The 19,064-nt window shown below is 37.2% G+C and overlaps 1 protein-coding gene across 1 annotated transcript in view; it reads left to right on the top strand.

The window, feature by feature from the left end:
• NDNF (neuron derived neurotrophic factor) overlaps positions 1-19,064 on the top strand; it is a 44,778-nt gene that overhangs the window by 15,484 nt on the left and 10,230 nt on the right. Inside the window, exons 2-3 of the mRNA XM_012473063.3 lie at positions 12,465-12,653; positions 18,091-18,215. Coding sequence (XP_012328486.2) covers positions 12,466-12,653; positions 18,091-18,215 — 313 coding nt within the window. The 5' untranslated portion in view covers position 12,465. The remainder of the gene's footprint in view (positions 1-12,464; positions 12,654-18,090; positions 18,216-19,064) is intronic.

Here is a 19,064-nt window from a genome sequence, read left to right on the forward strand (position 1 = left end):
GGTAAACAGCCACCCCTAACTTCTTTGCACAGTACAGAAATTTTAGGAATTGTTCTGATGGGAGATATTTCAGATTGCTTTGCTGTCTGCTGTTAGCTTCTTGAAAACAGTATAATTTAACAAATATTTATCCAATGCCTACTTTGCACAAGCAAACTAAAAACAGCTACGTAGGGGATATAAAAATGAACAAAAAGTAATTTTTGTTCATAAACTTGTGTTTATATAAGCCCCATGAAGAACTTTTATTAAGTACAAGGAAAATATAAAAAGAATGATAATTCAAGTGAGATGAAAAAGTAACACAAAGAACAAAGTCTTTGGTTTCACCAGAGAACTGTAATTCCATCTTATTGGTCTCTGAGGTTCCCAGGGGACTCGCAGTAGGCACTTCATAAACACTGGTTGACTTATTGACAGTGTACAGGGAGAGCTCAGATAACAAACCATCTAAATAAACACCACACTATCGCAATCCTATTAAGAGTCTCCCTAGAGATTTTATAGCACTCTGTTTTGGATATCACTCCAGCAAGTCAGGAAGCATCCTCCCTCTGTAGGAACACTTCCTACCTTTCAAATTGCTTCCTTCAGTGGAACGGCTTTGTCATATATGCCTTTATGTTGCTGAGCTCCAAACTCCTTCCCCCTAAAACCATGTGGCTGGGTGAGCTGAAGAGCCTCTAATCCATCTCATCTGATAATGGACGTCAGAGCATCTGGTTTCATCCCTGGGTTTAACACTGGCCAGTTATTCCCCACCTGACGTGACTGCTGGGCCTCAGTGAGCGAGTGCCTATCTTCTGGTCCTCATAGCTTGGCAGCGTGTCCCTCTTTGTGGCTGATGGTTGCAGTTAACTCAGGTGAGGCAGATTCCCAGGTACAAAGCTTGGGACACCAGTGCTTGTCCTTCTGCTGTCTCTTCCTCAGTGTTCTCATCTGTTAAATGTCCCTTCTGGTTCCAAAATCCCGTGACTCTGTATGGCTTACTCTTTATGCAAGGCCTTGCTGAAATGTTCCTTCCTCAGAGAGGGCTTCTTGACCACTTAAGCCTGCAAGGGCCCTTTATTCCCCAACCTTCACCTCTCTATATGTCTCCTCTAGCCCCTTAGCCTGTATCACTTTCTTTAGAGTGCTCAGTGCCCTCTGGGATCATTCTATTACTTTGTTCTTTACTTGTTTTTCATCCCTCTTACCCACTGAGTATAAGCTCTACACGCTCAAGATCTTCACACATCTTGTTCACTACCTCATCCCAGCAGGTCAGGCAGTGCCTAGTATAGAATAAAGTGGAATCACCCAGTGAACTCTATATTCCCACCATGCTTGTTCTTTTCTATTGTCACTGCCTAGTTGGTGGGTATCCCTTCTTATTACATCACTAGAAGCTGGGTTATAAAAGATTTCTTTGATGGAAACTTTAGGGCGGATGCAGCCCATGTGTTTAACAGACATTGCCAGCAGAATCACCAAGGCAGTTTTTAAAACCAGGTTTGTCATAGAAACATCTTTGAGCTTGAATCATTTTAAGTACCTTGTCTTGTTAATATGGTGAGTAGAACTAGAAAAACATTTTGAATGTTAAAGATCCTTTGAGAAGATAGTGCGTATGGCCTGAGATAAATGGAAAATATGCAAAAATTCAAGGTCGTGCCTAAATGAAATGATTGATAGTTTTTTAGAATCTTTTTTTCTTGCTGTAGTATTATGTTTTAGTCTTTCAGTTTTATCCTTGCTGTTACTAGCAAACAAACCAGTAACTGTCTCAGTTCAGAAGAAATAGTGATGGTTCAATTTGATCCATCAGTATTTAGTGAGCATTTAACATGTGTATTGCAAAATGTATGAAAAGATTGATCTTTCCCTTTTAGAGTATTATATGTCAAAGCTTGGTGTCTATCCTGAAGATGCTGCCAGTCACTTCCTTACTCTCTCCAGCCTGGTTTCCTCGACTGTCTCAGTGATTGCAGTGAATTCCCTCCAATTCTGGATTATTCCATTGCCTTTAGAATTCCTCCAGCGATGATGCTGCTACCCAAATAAGTGCTTAGTAGCACAGGTTATATGGCATTTGGCAGGTCTCAATTTGTAGGAAGGTGCATAGGTTTTATTTAGCCTATCTGTTTGGACATAGCTTATAAGCAGGTCTGGTCACATATACGAAATAGTAATATTCTCTTGTTCAAATTTTCTTACCTTCTCTATCTGTCTTTCTTAATTCTGTTTCCTGCTCATTTACCATAAGCAACCACTTTCCAGGATGAAAATATGCCTTTGGACTTTTCTCCTCTGGGTACTTTTAACAAATTGGTTGGCCTCAAATAATATGCATCCCTTCACTTAAAATTTAAGTTCATAGAAGCAACTTCTGGGGAGTGGTGCATGTGTGTGTGTATGTATTGCCTTTCTCTAATATGTCTCTTCAACCATCCATGTAGCTGGCAGATCCCATTTCCCACCATGATAATTGAAATCAGTATTTTTAATTTTTTAACCACACATCCTACTACTTTCAGCCATAGGCTTTTCTCATTTATGCTTCTCATCATATAAGAGAATCCTTCCTCTTTTCTCCTCTGTTCCAATACCTTCTTAAATATAATAACTAGTTTTTAAAACTGAATCTAAGATAGACAACTATTCAGGTTATTTGGTGCCACCTGAAAATCCTATGTGACTAATTTATTTTTCTCATTTCTTCGACCTTTGCATTACTTTATGTTTGTCATTTTATCATATGCATGGTCTATAATCGATGTGTTATTTTTAATTTCTCTTTTTCCCTCACTTCCTTCCTCCAGCTTACCTGCACATTCTGGCAATCCAACCTGCAAAACATATCCTCAGTTTTTCCATTATTCCTCATCTCTACAAAGTTGAAACAATCACCATCTCTACCATTGACGACTGCAGTAGCCTTCATCTGATATTTTTGCTTTCACAAGGATGAAGTACTTTTCTGCTTTAAAAAGTACCCATTCTCTGAAATCCATTTTCTACACAGTAGACAGAGTCATCCTAAAAAAGAAGCTTAGATCACTTCATGGCCTTTCCTTGCTTAAAGAACTTTCCACTCATGCCTGTAATCCCAGCACTTTGGGAGGCCAAGACAGAAGGATCACCTAAGCCCAGGAGTTTGAGGCCAGCCTGGGCAACATGACAAGATCCCATCTGTATAAAAATAGAAAAAGTAGCTGAGTAAGGTGGCACACACCTGTAGTCCCAGCTACTCAGAAGGCTGAGGCGGGAGGATCACTTGAGCTCAGGAGGTAGCAATTGCAGTGAGCCATGATTGCAACACTGCACTCCAGCCTTGGGAACAGAGCAAGACCCTGTCTCACAAAGTCGGTGGTAGGGGCTTTCCAACACACTTAGAACATAATCCAAACTCCTTAATACGGGTGCAGATCTCTATGTGATCGGCACTTGTATTCTATTCTTCCTTCACCCACTCTGTTCCACACTGATGTCCTTTCCTTTTGCCAACACCTCAAGCTTAATGCCACCTCAGTGCCTTTGCACTAGCCATTTCTCTGCCCAGAATGCTTTTTCTCCTGACACTTATTTGCTTCATTGCCTTCTTCTTGTCATTCAGATCACAGCATAAATGTCATCTCCTCTAAGAAAACTTCTCTAAATACTCTATCTAAAATGGCCATAACTATGCTCTTTTACACAAGCCTATTTTAATTTTTAGCATAGCTAGCAGCAATAGTGTTTTCTTGTTTGTATATCTGTTTATATGTCGCCTATCACTCCCGCTAGAACACTCACTTCCTGCGGTCACCACTGTCCCTAGGAGAGTATCTAGCATGTAGCAAAAAAACTTCTGTAGATACTGAATTAAAAAATAATGAATGAATGGAAATGCTGACATTGGACTCTCTTCGCTGGGCAGGTACATTTTCCCCCATAAATAGATGATAAGTTACTAAGATGCATTTTTTTGAGACTTTGCATTACCCAGTTGAGTTTGGAGTATGAAATCATTATTTGGCAAACTCTTATTCTCTTCATTTTTGCTCTTTTGGACATATTTAGGTTTTGGTATCCTAAGAAATCCACGGAGTATCTTACTGAAGAGTTCACCTCTTGGATAAAATGGCTATAAAAATCAAACTGTTAGGGTGCTACACATTGCAAGGACCCAGTATTTTTTGTTGACTGTCAATTCATGCCTCTCACCTTCCAGGCTGATATGTGCTGTTGCTAAATGTTACTGGCACACTGCCATGCTCCATCTTAGCTAAATTTCAGTAGAGAATGAAGTATGCAGTTTGTAAACTGCTTTGGGGAATGTTGATCAGGAAGTCATTTTCATTTTCTTGCAGATCAACAGGAAATAAGGCTTAGTTGCCAAACAAAAGCAAGAAAAGCAACCAAGCATATTATTCCTTCCTTTGGGGCTTTCATTATTCCAAGAATCATTAGGATCTCCTAAGATAGTGGAAGTTATCCCAGCTATCTCAGTTTCACATATAGAGGACATTTTGCTAGAAAGAAGGTATTTAGTATTTTGTTCCGGTTTTTCTTTGCATTCTCTTATACACTGCTTTTAAACTTTGTCATATCTTCTAATCACCCATCTGATACATTTTAAGAGTTCTACTCCTGTCTTTATTAAAATGAGTCTAGCTTCCTGAATTACAGACCACTCCTATCTATGGGACATTTATTTTGGCCATTTCTGTTGTTCATTATTCTTCTCATTGGCATTAATATCAACAGGAATACAAGATTACTTACTTTAAAATCTGATCCTCTTTGAGGTAAGTCTTATTCTGTAGGCTTGGCCATCTTTTAAATTAGAATTCCCTAATGTTATCCCTGTTATGAACTCTACATCATGAGGCTCAGAGGGAGTGCATGACAGAATGGAAACTTTATTCGAATCCTTGGCATGTTTTAAGTTCACATTGCTTTTTTATATTAACTTAATTTCCTTCCAGAAGGAAAGTTGGCAGTCATTTAGAGAAGTGCTAAGGGAAGTTGAAATCATTGCAGTTGAAATGCATGTGAAAGTCCCTAATCCATAGATTATTGACATAATGAACTCTAAAACCCTTAATAATCATGCCACTGTGTACTGACAGCCTGCATTTAAAGAGCTTTAGTGCATGAGTTCTGTACATAATAGCTTTACTTTGTTGGGCTAGGTAGAAGTTGGCATGTTACTGCAGAGTGAGAGCTCACCTAGCATGTGCCAGAGACCTCTCCTCAGGGCAGACCAGGAACGCTTTACTTCCATCTGCTTTATTTTTCCCTTTTCAAATATGGAAATGCCAGCCCATAATGTGTTCTATTTCCTTCAAATTTTTAACAAATTTGGATTTTAAGAACAACTAACTTCAGACATTTTCATTGTTTGCAAAAGAAAACAAAATAACTTTTGGGAATTCAACTTTTTATTACTGCATCTTTGCCTTGAGGGAGTCTGTACATACACGCTGGCACATGGTGGACATTTAGTATTAAAGTGTGCAGTCCCCTTTGCTTGCTGCCCAACAAGTCATGGCAAACACGAAGCTCTTCCCCCAACCAAAGCTATGTATTTTTTTCTTACACCTAGACCAAATGCTTCAGATTTATTATCATATGTGACATTGATGACTCAAACAAAAAGAAATGCCCTTGAGTTTAAAAATAGAAATTTCAAAGACTAAATATTTGCACTTAGAAAAGAAAATAACAGAAATCTTTATGCTAGACCATTCCTTGAAATTATTCTCGCTAAATTATAATCCTGCACTTTCCACTCTCTGTAATTAAACATTAGATTTCATTTATTCTAGATACATTTGCTTCAAGTAAATCAGAATGCCCATCCTTTTTTTTTGTTATTGTAAATTTATTTCAACTTTGTGACCTGCACATGATCAGGCACATTAGATAATTTTTAAGTAAAGCTCAGTGATACTGTATATTTTTTCAAATTTTATACTTTGTGTTGTATTTATACTGATGAATCTGATCTTAAGTTTTATAATATGTGAAGTATATAAGAGCTTGATGACATTTTTGACGACTACATGTATACATTTCTGCAAGGAACTTGGTTGTTGGTGATAGAGGGATGGAGGAATTTGCTTTGATCACATTATCACAGGTAGATAAAGCTGTTGGCTGCTGTTTTGAGGAAACTATGGTGTTGAGAAAGGTCATGGTGCCTTAATTTATATCACATCTTCTATTTTGAGAGCCTTAGACATGCAAGCCCAAAAGAACTTTATATTTACCAGATTTGCAATTCTTTGCATTGCTGAGATAATATAACCAAAAATCAGTCTATAAATATTCAAGACAAGGTTTCTAGTGGTTGAAATAAGAGTCTGCTCTTAAGAGCCTTGATTATTATATCTGGTAAAACCATTTAGTGGATTTTTAAGTAATAAACATTTAGTCAGATTTATTTCTAATCACTGTTCATACAATTTCAAATAATGAATGCTATATTAACTAAGTGAACCAGTGGTTTGACCAAGATTGGTAAGTTGACTAGTTGATCTTGTGTAATTGCAGATAAATTTTGCAAAATGACATCAGTGAAACTGCTATAGACATTCTGGGCAAGTTCAATTGTTTAAAGATATTTTGTGCTTTTATGATGATAGAGGTAATTCTGGATATTTAATTGAAACAATGGTGAATTATCCAAATTCCCTTTAAAGTTTTACTTTGCTGACCATTGACCATTTTATAATTCACAAGCATTTCCACAAGCTTGTGGGGAAAGGGTATGGCAGGTCAGTTGGACCATTTATTTTATCTAAAAGTTCCGTAGAATATGAAATTCAAATTAATGTAAAGAAAGTTTTAGAATTGTTTGTACATGTTCAGTTATCCAGCATTTACTCCACTCCCTACTTCTTGCGGAACAATAAAAATGCTTTAAATCTATTCACTGACATTTTCTTTAAAACTGGAGGAGATGAAAGGGAAAAGCAAGTTCCAATCACTATAGTCCTAAAACATTAGAAGGAATCCCTTCTCCATATCTCTTGGGTTGTATAGTATTTGCCTGCTCACCAGAAAGAGGGCAGCAGATGTCCCATTTTTATATTTAAAAGTTTCCTCTTTGGGGACTACTCCTCATTTGCCTTAACTACATCACCACCTGGTTGAACTAATAATGTTTCTACATTTTTGACCTAAAAATATGTGTATGTATATATTCGTACACAATATAAACTATTTACTTTGGATTATCCAAACCTCTCTCTACCTTTCTAAGAACAGACTATATGGTTAATCTTGGGACAATTTTATTTTTCCTTTTAACTTGTGGGATATTGGCATTCCAAAGAAAAAAACTGTCTCATATTACCAATAATCTATTTTCCAAAGATTGAGGTGTATCAAATAATTAGGTCATTTTTATTTTCTCACCTCAGTTTTAGCAGGATCTGAGGGCTTGTGCCAAATATGAAGAAGGCCTTTGACAACATAAAAATAGCAGAATTATAGATTAGCATCTATCTTTCATTCATTACAAGTTTTCAGTTGAAACAAAGTCAATTTTCTCAGTAACAGAGTAACACCACCAAGTTATTCTGGGTTGTGAATAACTGCAACCAAGTTGATCTGCCTAGCAAAATAAAAATATTTGGAATTATCCTAGCAACTTTCAACTTATGTTTGAACTAAAGCCTCAATTGTAGAAAGATAGCAAGATTTGTTGCTGTGCAAACACATTTCCTACATCATCCACCAGATGGCCATGAAAAAAGAAAGAGTGCTTAAAGCGAAACTCTGATTAATGTTATTTAATATAAAGTTTAAACTAGATAAGCTCTGGATACCTGGAAGTAACAAAAAAGAAATGAGAGGAGAAGTTATGCCATTAGAGGGCACTTCGTAATCTTAGAAAAAAAGTCTGTTCTTATAAATCAATTTAAGGCTTATGCTTAAAAAGAATGAACATTCATTTGTTTATTTTAAGTGAGTAATTCTTAAACTGTATATCTGAGAGAGAACATTTTATTGGTGGGGAAAACGTATAAAATCCGAAAAACCACCATTTAAATAATATCTATGTAAACCTTCAATTTTTGGTCAGTAAATGTAAGTTGTAAAAATATACACAATGTATCTGCCATGTCATTTTTTTATTAGCTATATTCTTTGATTCTTTTAAATACCGTTTAACTTCTGCCTGTAACCTGATCAGATTGAACAAGCCAACAATGTTCCCTAATATTTAAGTTTTCTCCCAATAGTAGTTGCATGTTACTAGAATAATATTTTGAAAATCAGAATCCGACAGAGTATAAATTCCTGTGTTTGGGGGCCATACTAATTTTTAAAACTTTTTTGAAAAGCGTGTTTCGCCCCTAATTGGCATAGCAATTAAGATGGTTAAAACGGTTTCAGAAACAAAAAAATGTGACCTGATGGAATTTTAGTTTGGGAAATATGATGTTTTTGATAAAGCAAAAGATAAAGTTGAGTCTATTACCTATTGGTGATAGTCTAAATAAAAGTATCTACCTGAGCCAATAAAGTAGGTAAAACAGTAAAATAGTTTATAAATTGAAGCTTAATGTCAAAAACTGTTGGAAGATTTGAGATTTTAGCCCACTTGCAATCTAATAAATTAGTCTGTCATGGTTTCATGGATGCTAGAAGAAGGCACGATACTCCTGGATCAAAGACAAAGGACTTTATTACTCAGAACAATGCAGTAGGCATAGTATCATTATATTTTTCTACTGGCTTCCTGACCACTATTTCCCACAGAATAATGCAAAGAGGGCCAGAGGCCACCAGCCGATGCTTTGGATTTTATTACAGGAGAGGAGAGGATTCCTGAATTTAGGGACCTAAAATCTTTTATGATGGGTGGTAGTCATGCCTGCTCTTTGCTCCAGAGGCTTTATCTTCCAAGGTTGCTCACTATACAAATATCCTTGAAAAGGTAATGTGGAACAAAAGCAATCAGTACTTCTGCTCCCAAGATATGCAAAAACAAACACAGAGACCCATGGAGAATTGCCTCCCAACACTTACTCTGCATAATCCTATAAATTGAAATTGTTTACTAATATTAATTTGCTAAGTAGCTGACTTGGAGAATATATAATAATCAGATTTACCATATTTTAAGCCACCTATAATAAATAGTTCATATTTTTTACATCGGATAGTATTTACTGTGTGGCCTTACTTAGCTAAGTCTCAATTTGATCATTTTTAAAATGAGAAAAAAGAATAGTGCCTACTTCATAATGTTGTTGTTAGCATTAGATGAAATAATATATTTAAAGAACATAGAAGAATGCCTGGTATGTGGCATGTATACAACAAAATTTATTAATATTGTTTTTAATTTCAGAAATCTCAGAATTCTTTTTTTTTTTTTCTTTTCTTTTTTTGAGATAGAGTCTTGCTCTATCACCAGGCTGGAGTGCAGTGGTGCGACCTCGGCTCACTACAGCCTTGGCAGCCCAGGGTTCAAGAGATTCTCCTGCCTTAGCCTCCTGAGTGGCTGAGATTACAGGCACCCACCACCATGCCCAGCTAATTTTTGTATTTTTAACAGAGAGAGGGTTTCACCATGTTGGCCAGGCTGGTCTTGAACTCCTGACCTGACCTCAGGTGATTTCCTGCCTTGGTTTCCTGAAGTGAGGGGATTACAGGTGTGAGCCACCGTGTATACATGCCACATACCAGGCATCCTTCTAAGTTCTTTAAATACATTATTTCATCTAATGCTAGCAACAACATTATGAAGTAGGCACTATTCTTTTTTCTCATTTTTTGTAGTTAGCCAATTTAATAAAGAGAGTTCTTTCTTAGGGCAGTTTAGGATGCAGAGAAAGTTCCTAACCATTGTGACTATTTCCCCAACTCAGGGGCTGACCTAAATATCCCAGATATCCTGGGTCGTTGGGCAGTTTGTCCTGCTAAGTCATACTGTGGCACTGCCATTGGTAGCTTTGTGGGCAAACATGGGGCCTAAGGAGGTAAGCCTTGAGTGGCTCTGAGGCAAACATGCCTGTGTATCTCACTTTCCAGTTCTCTTATAGTATGTTTGCTATAAGTTCCTAACAAGTATGGAGAGCCAGATTCTAGCTATTTCTTAAGAGATTTTCTTCTTTAATTGGCCTCTTCTGTTCTTACAAGGCAAGTTTTGGGGATGGTACTACAAAGAGAGATGAACTGGTAGAGTTGTATGTAGCATTTCTATGGTGTTTCTAAACAAAGGTAGCATAGCAAATGCCATTTGGGTTTTCCATTTTTGTTAGCTCCAAACAAAAGAGGAGCAAAGGGAAGGGACAGAGAGCGGTGAGGGAGGTCCCATTCAGGTCAGTCCACCATGTCCTTGCTTGGTTAGACTAGATCAACCTAGTCTTGATTTTGACCCATCCAGCCATCTTTTGCAGACATAATCCTTGTCTACTGTTAGTAACTCTCATGAGCTCCCACCGGCATCCCCAACTTCTTTTAGATTTCTCCTTGACAATCATCTGGATACCTGAGGGAGAGATTATTTCATGCTACTTAAGGAGGCCTGGTCTCATTCTTAAACTGCCAGCTTGTTAGGAAGAAGAGTTTTTAGTTCAGTCACAAAAGCATTGCTCATTAGAGATCACCTATTCAAACTCTTCGGAAAACTGAGGTCCAGAGTGGCTATGTGAATTGCCTAAGATCACACATCTAGTTAGGAACTGAAACTAAACATGAAGTTTCTTAGTTCTCAGTTGAATTTTCTTACATTTTCAATACAATTAAGAAATAAGAGTAGGAAATAAAAGCCTCATAATAAGTTACTATGGCTTTCTGGAGAGATATTACAGAGGATGAACATTGGGCCCTGCAATCAGATCCACCTGTATTTGTGTCCTTTCTCTACTTACATAATGGAGGTTTATTTTTGCATAGGATAGCAGCGACTTCACAGGCTGATTGCGAGCACTGAATGTAGTAATGCAACTTGTGAACTTAGCACAGTGCTTTGCACATAGTAGCTCTAAGTCACTTCAGATGTTTTGTACGGAAAACTGCACAACACAGAGCAGAAAAGAATATTTGGAAAAAAGAAGTAAAATGCTCTTTGCACAAGCTCACTGTGAAAAAAACCAACTCTCATGTCCACATTGTAAAAAAGAGAATGTTTATTTCTTTTAAAATATACATTTTTTTTGCTATCTGAATCTATTTTTGATAGCATTCAAAAAAAGATAAAATTAAAATCAAATGATGTTTTAAGTAGAGGTTGATTACAGTAATGTGCATTTAAAAATAAAACTGGCATTCACCTCATCTTAAGTTATCACAAATATTTGCTATTTAAAGTACCTCAATGTAAAAACATATTTCTCTGATGAGAAAAATAATTCCCTGAGGTATATTAAGTCAAAGAAGTAAAGGAAAACAATTCTTTACATATTTCTTTCTGTGAGAAAAAATTTACCAAATGGTCAGAGGAAGCAAAATTTTTCACGAGCACCTGTCATGTCAAGGAACTTGCCTACCTGGGGCTTCCTGTAGGGAACACCAAGACATGTGGAACACAGTGTCTTTGACAACACACCTACAGCAATGTACAGCAGAGAATGACCCATCATTACTTAGAGAATCTTTGATGAAAGTCAGTGACACATGCCAAAATGTAACTCTGCTGGAGGTTAAAACAAATGTTTTAAATATACATCTTTCTAGCTTGATATGTGAGTGGGGGTTCAAGCCCACTTTCTAAAATGACGGGATGTATATGTCAACATTGTGTTGAAGACTCTGGTACCTGATAACAACTAGACATCAAAAACTAACTCATCTTGTAATTTTGAACAAATTGCTTAATCTGCGAAGGAGATGAACTTTATGATTTCTAAAAATCCCTGACTTACGAAAGTTTGATCTTGGAAAAAGCATAATACTATATAGAGAGTTAGATATGTTTAGTCTCTAGTCAGATTTTAGGGAAGAATAAAAACAACTGAGCAGTGAGGATTTTCTGGTTCTCAAAGAGTCTCTGTGATTTATGTTGAATGTAATAGTTCAACCACACCATCAATTAGCAACTTCACTGCTGAGCAATGATACCAACCAACCATTGGCTTAAGTTTTATAATAGTTCAAAGAACTGACCCTAAGAGATTATTTTTGTACAAGCTTTGAGACACTGATACAGTGTTATCTACAATGTCCATATAGGCTTCTGCTGTAATGAAGTGAGGATTTTCTCTCTGAATACCCAGGGAAGTTAATGCAGCAAGAGTCTTTTCATTTCAAAATCTTTTTAATGTCTGAAATTCTAGTGAATTTATTCTCAACATCATGAAGTCATTTGAAGAAAAAATGTAGGAAAGTTCCCTTCAAGATCATGTGCATGTATCCAAAATATGTGCTGCGTCCCTAAGTTTCCACCAAAACTAAAATAGCGTTAACCCTTTAGAAAGTCTGTGACTTGCCTGAGTGTCTGCCTGCAGAACTAATACAAGCAGTCATTTCTGTTGTCTCAGGATGGTGCTGCTCCACTGGTGTCTGCTGTGGCTCCTGTTTCCACTCAGCTCAAGGACCCAGAAGTTACCCACCCGGGATGAGGAACTTTTTCAGATGCAGATCCGGGACAAGGCATTTTTTCATGATTCATCAGTGATTCCAGATGGAGCTGAAATCAGCAGTTATCTCTTTAGAGATACACCTAAAAGGTATTCTTCCTGCAGTATTTTCTTTATTAAAACGCTCACAAATGATGCCTCCAAAAAAGAAAATAATCTTTTAGACTTAGTTTAGATAATTTACAAATCAACCTATGAATGGTATTACTGATTTTCTGTAAGGGTGAAGATGGCCGTGCAACTTCTCTCTTTTTTTTTTTTTTTTTTTTTTTTTTGAGACGGAGTTTCGCTCTTGTTACCCAGGCTGGAGTGCAATGGTGCGATCTCGACTCACTGCAACCTCCGCCTCCCGGGTTCAGGCAATTCTCCTGCCTCAGCCTCCTGAGTAGCTGGGATTACAGGCACGCACCACCATGCCCAGATAATTTTTTGTATTTTTAGTAGAGACAGGGTTTCACCATGTTGACCAGGGTGGTCTTGATCTCTTGACCTCGTGATCCACCAGCCTCGGCCTCCCAAAGTGCTGGGATTACAGGCGTGAGCCACCGCACCCGGCCACAGCTTCTAATTATGAAATAGAGACTGTTTGATTCCTGCTGATTGTCATCTCCTTTTGGGTAGAGGAGGCAGTGCTCGCATTTCTTAAATTTTGGAATGATTATTTTACTTATTTTCATTACAGTAGAATATTTCTAAGAAGGATTCTGTAGGATTAAAATGAAATCAATTTTCATGAATATGTATGATTCTTCAAGAGTTTGCATTAAGTTTCACTTTTGTTTTTGAGACAAGGTCTCACTATGTTGCCCAGGCTGATCTCTAACTCCTTTGCTCAAGTGATCTTCCTGCCTCAGCATCCCAAAGTGTTGGAATTACAGGCGTGAGACACCACACTCAACACATTGTTTTATGAGTATAATATTTCTTTAACAAATATCATCAGATACTGAGAGAATCAAACTAAACAGTCATAGCAACTGATATTGTTTATTTACCTTTATTCCAACGTCAACAATTTGGGCTCACATAAAGTTTCTAAATATTTTGACCTTTAAAATTTATATATATATATATATATATATATATATATGTTATAAATTCATTGTATTTAAACTTATCTACTTTGCAGTGCTCAAACTCTTCTCTCCCTTTACAAGTTTAGAACACACAGTTAATCTTCAGATAATTACATTTCGAAACCGGTTTCTCCTACTAACCTGGGATACATTGACATTCCAAAGGATTAAACTGTCTGAGAACATCAGTAATTTATTTTCTAGAGATTGAGGTATATCAGATAATTAGTCATCTTATCGGTTTTGATTAACAGTAATCATGGAAGTTGGTGATCTGAACCCCTTCCCCTTAATGGCCCTATCGTATCTCCATCGGCTTAGTCAAAATGATGGCAGGTGATCAGTTTTCCTACGTTGACTGGAGTGAACTATTGTTTGGATATCATTTCAGCACTGCTTGAGTGAAATCATTTGTATGAACACACTAGACTAGTAACTGACTTGTCAGTAACATATAAAATAATTATGAATCTTTAAATGACATTCCTGAGAGTAAAGGCAGAAAAGGAAAGGATGATTACATTGAAGGAACTTGCTGTCTTGGTCCTGACTAAAATTGAGTCATAAAAACAGTAAAAGGCATATAAAGCAGTCCTACTACTTCAACTTAATCTTAACTGTTAACTGAGTTCTTGGTGAACACATTTGGCTTTTCATATTATTTTGCCCTTTGAAATTTACGTGTGAGTGAAATCAAATCAAATTTTTTCTGTAGAAATTACCTTCATTTCCCAAATGCACTTGTACACTGCCTTCTTTGCAGTATAGTTTAAACACAGCATTCCTCATTATGTAATCAAATCACTTAATCAAATAATTTATCTTCTTTAGTCTTCCAGTTTCTTAAAACTTAAATAAGTTTCGCCTCTAAGAGTTGTTTTAGAAATTACACTTTTTAAGAAAAATTCCATGTTTTTATTATGAGACATTATAAAACAGCATTTTCTCATTTTTATTTCTTTCATTTATTCATTCTTTATTTTTATCTTTTTTCCAGCAATAATTATTGAGGCCCTTGGTAGCCACAACTGGAAAAAATGTTAACATGAACTAGAAAAAGCAGACTTACACTAGTAATGAATTACAGCCACAAGTAGAAACTTCATTTCTAGGGGTGAAATATGCAGTGATAAGCACACATAGATGTTGTTGATATTCCAACTAAAAAAAGAAATTCCCGATAACGTTGCATAGCAGTAAATTTAAAAAGACAACAAACGCATTAATTATTCTTATGTTTATACATAAATTCCAAAGGCTAAATGAATCATAGTGTGTTTATCCCTCAGCTTTGGCACTGTAATTCTGGGCCATGTTTCCTTAGTTATTAATTACATTTCTGTATCCCTCACTAGCCAGTAAATCTCTTGAATACGTAGATTATGTTCTGTCATCTCTGATTGTCACTCTCTTCTACAGCTGCTTTGTGGATGGTAGACAATAAATGTCTGTCAAATTGTTAAGTATATTCAAACTATCATGTATCCCTAATCGTAAGTGCTTCCATATGAAAATGTTGACTTAGAGGGACTCCCTGCTGCTTTATATGCATAATGATTACCTTGTGGAATGTAAGTATTGTTTTATTTGTAATTGGTCACCTATGACCTATATTTAAGTTACTGAGACACAGTTTGGGAAATAAACTACTTCCTTGTGTGAAATGAGAACAGAAGATAATAGACCAACTTGGACATTGTTTCCTTCTGTGGCATTGGTTAGCTCTGCTGTTCAGATAAAACTCAACATCAAACAAGAATTTTTGAACACTCTTTTACTGTCATGATGCCAAACTAGTTATATTGTTGTACCTATGTCTTTGTAGTATAGGTAGGTTCAATTGTGTTTATATGGTTAATAACTCCCATGCAACGTGGCCAAAGGGACAAAATTCTACTCACAAAAAGTAGACTGCAGTGAAAATTAAGCCTTCCGACACTCTCTTCAGGAATGCTTATGGTACATTAAGCTTTCCATACAGTAAACAATTCAATCACCTATTTTGTCTAGATGATTGTTTAACTTTACTATTTTATAAATAAGTTGCTTTTGCATTTATAGGGTCTTCACTTTATTTGTCCACCCACTGCCCCCCTCACATTCTCCATCTCCAAATGCATCTTTGAATGGTGGTGGTCGGGGGGATGTATTTATATTTCCATTCAGATTCTGTATCTTCAGATAGAAACAGATTCTAGGTATATGAACCAGGCTAGAGCAAGAAGTTTGGTGTTAGGATTCTTAGGTTTTCTTTACTCATTTAGTAATTCAGTGATTTAAAAATGTTGATCAAGCACCTACATGCAGAAATCTGTGCTAAGTGATGGGAATACAAAGGTGATAAATGAACCCTAACAGGGCCCTTTTGAGGAAAATGATATTAATCAAATAATAATACAATTATATAGTCACAAGTGATAATAAGTGCCCAAAAGTAAAAAGTATAGGACATTCTGAGAATACATAAGAGGACCTGATCCAGAGGGAGGTGGAAAAAGCATCCCTGAAGAAATGACTTTAATGTGAGTTTGTGTCACAAACCTCCACAGTGACAGGACCTCTGCCCACCTCACCTGTCTCTTGTCCTGTCACTACCCATTTAAGTCTCTGTGCTCAGACCCCAAAGGACATCCTTAGTTCCCAAACTCTACCCACCCTATCATTTATGGGATGTGGTTTTCTCTGCCTGAAATGAGCTCCTTTGCCCCTACTCACATTTAAAGTCATTCCTTCAAGGATGAATTTCCTTTAGTCTCAAAGACTAAAATAAATCTCAAGGAATGTTTGTTGGATGAATTAATGAGTAGTTTTCCATATATTCACTTTCACTACCTCCAAATCATTCCTTAAAACTGCAGCAAGAGGAATCTCCTAAAAAAGCAAATATACTATGTGTCTTCCAGCTTAAAGTCCTATAACAGCTTTAGATTTTAGCTGTGGGAAAAAATTCCTTAATTGTATGAGCCTGTGTGAGGTCACACAGGGAGTGAGCACAGGTAGAAAAGAGACGTCCAAGCATAGTCCTGTGGTTCACTCCTGACATTAGAGTTTGGGGAGGTGAGAAGGAACCAGTAGAGACCTCTGGGGTTGGAGACTCTGGTGGTCAGTGTTGGTCATGGTTATGGAGAGAATAGGAAGACAAGAGATACCCAGGAGGTTCAGTCCACAGGAGGCAAAGGCTGCTTTCCTCCGCATGGAATCAGTGAACAACTCTGGGCTTGCTAGAACTGAAACCACGGTTTCCTGATTGAAACCACGGTTTCAAGATTATAGGTTTTGAAAGATAAGTAAATGAAACCGTGTAAGTCATTTGGAGTAAGAATATATGGTATTTCTGTAGTTAAGCAATATTTTTATTCTTTTTAAAGCATTACAATAAAGCCTCAGGGGAAGGCATAGAGTAGAACATTTGATTTTTAAAATTTTGTTTTAAAATCATTAACTCATTTAATTCAACAGAAAAACTTGTGATCGAGAAATGTGTCTTTCTACTGACTGACTCAGTGATCTTTAGTTTTTAAAAATATTTTGCAATCTGGTGATTAGACAACGCCATTCAAAAAGATATGAAATGGGCCAGGCATGGTGGTTCACACTTGTAATCCAGTGCTTTGGGAGGCTGAGGCAGGAGGATCACTGGAGGCCAAGAGTTTGAGACCAGTCAGGGCACCATAGTGAGACCCCCATCTGTACCAAAAAATTTGAAGATTAGCCAGATATGGTGGTGCACGCCTGTAGTCCCGGCTACTCAGGAAACTGAGGTGGGAGGATCGTTTGAGCCCAGGAGTTCAAGGCTGCAGGGAGCTATGATCACGCCACTGCACTCCAGCCTGGGAGACAGTGCAAGTCTGTCTCAAAACAAACAAACAAAAAGATAAGAAATAGTAAAGCTGTTGAATAAAAGTCAGTAATATAAAAATGTGAATACAGCATGTTTTTTTTGCCAGAGACATACACTTTAGAACTAGGATGCTATGAAAATGATCTTTTGAAATAGTTGCAATTATGTCAGAGTGCCCACAAGGTAATGTACAAATTTGTCACCAAACGTATGGAGGGCATAGCACCTAACAGGCAACAAACCTGGAAATTTTCTTGGTTGTGATTTATTTTGCAATGGCAGGTCCTGTGTTAAATAATAACAGACAACAGGTAAGTGTTGATTTTTAACTCAAAAAACTTTGGGTTCAATATCTTTTATTTCACACTGTATTTGATGATAAATCTGGTTGCAGATCCTTGGGCCTGTTGGACTTCCACAGTCAATGATATATCATCTTTTGTGTCAAATAGCCAATTTTATTCTCTGTTAAGTGAAAATACAGTGACATTTTATGAAAATTTTATAAAATTTATATAATGAAAAAAAAACCACAAATGACTTCTATTAAGTCTTGATTGTAAATGTTAGAAAAAATTACCACAGTTTAACCTGGTCCACTTTCCCACAGGTATTTCTTTGTGGTTGAAGAAGACAATACTCCATTATCAGTCACAGTGACGCCCTGTGATGCACCTCTGGAGTGGAAGCTGAGCCTCCAGGAGCTGCCAGAGGACACGAGTGGGGAAGGCTCAGGTAAGCAGCAGGATAGATCTGGCCCTGGACCTTTGAGTGGATGGTTTTAAGGCTTGTGAAACGTACAACCTTCTGGGTGTTAGTAAGAAAAAGTAGCATGGGTGCACAGGTGACGCTGGAGGTATGAGATGGAGACAAGGAAAGTGGGAGGGTGGCATCAGATAACATTGACCCTGGTAAAATAAAAGGTTAGGAGAGACAGGTTGGGGGACTGACAGATCGAGGAGGAGGGGAGAGGTTTGGACTAACCTCTTCGGCTGTGGTTTGCAATCCTGCCTAAACATTCTAATCTCATATAAGGCTTTAAAAACTGCTGATGCCTAGATCTTGCAAAGATCTGATTTAATTGCCATGGGTCGAGGTCTGAACATTGGGATTTTTAGCCCCCACCCTCCAGGTGATTCTGATATACAGCCAAGGTTAAGAACCTCTGATCTCCAGGGAATAAGAGGTGGCAACAGAGAGGCATTGAGCAGCAGTTAAAGGCCAAGATGAAAACAAAGTTAGTAGGATGAGCGGGCTAAGCATTTAAAGAAGACACAGATGATGGAGAGCAAATAATAAGATAAAAGGGAAATGAGAAGAGTCTATATGGAGCCCCGGAGTAAGACTCGTTAAAGGCATCATAGGTTAAAGGTGAAGGCTTGACAACGGGTGCCCCACAAAAGAGGCTAACGGGGAGCTATAGTAGTTACAAAGAGGAACAATTAGGAAAATTGGAAAACAATTAGGAAAATTATGAAAGTGTGTATGGGGAGTAATGAGACTGAGATACAGAAAATGAATCTTGATGGGCTTTTGCTCTATCACCTAGGCTGGAGTGCAATGGTGTAATCTTGGCTCACTACA

The sequence above is a fragment of the Aotus nancymaae genome, unplaced genomic scaffold (assembly GCF_030222135.1).
Source record: "Aotus nancymaae isolate 86718 unplaced genomic scaffold, 86718_ANA_hifiasm-v0.15.2.pri h1tg000033l, whole genome shotgun sequence".
Classification (NCBI taxonomy): Eukaryota; Metazoa; Chordata; class Mammalia; order Primates; family Aotidae; genus Aotus; species Aotus nancymaae.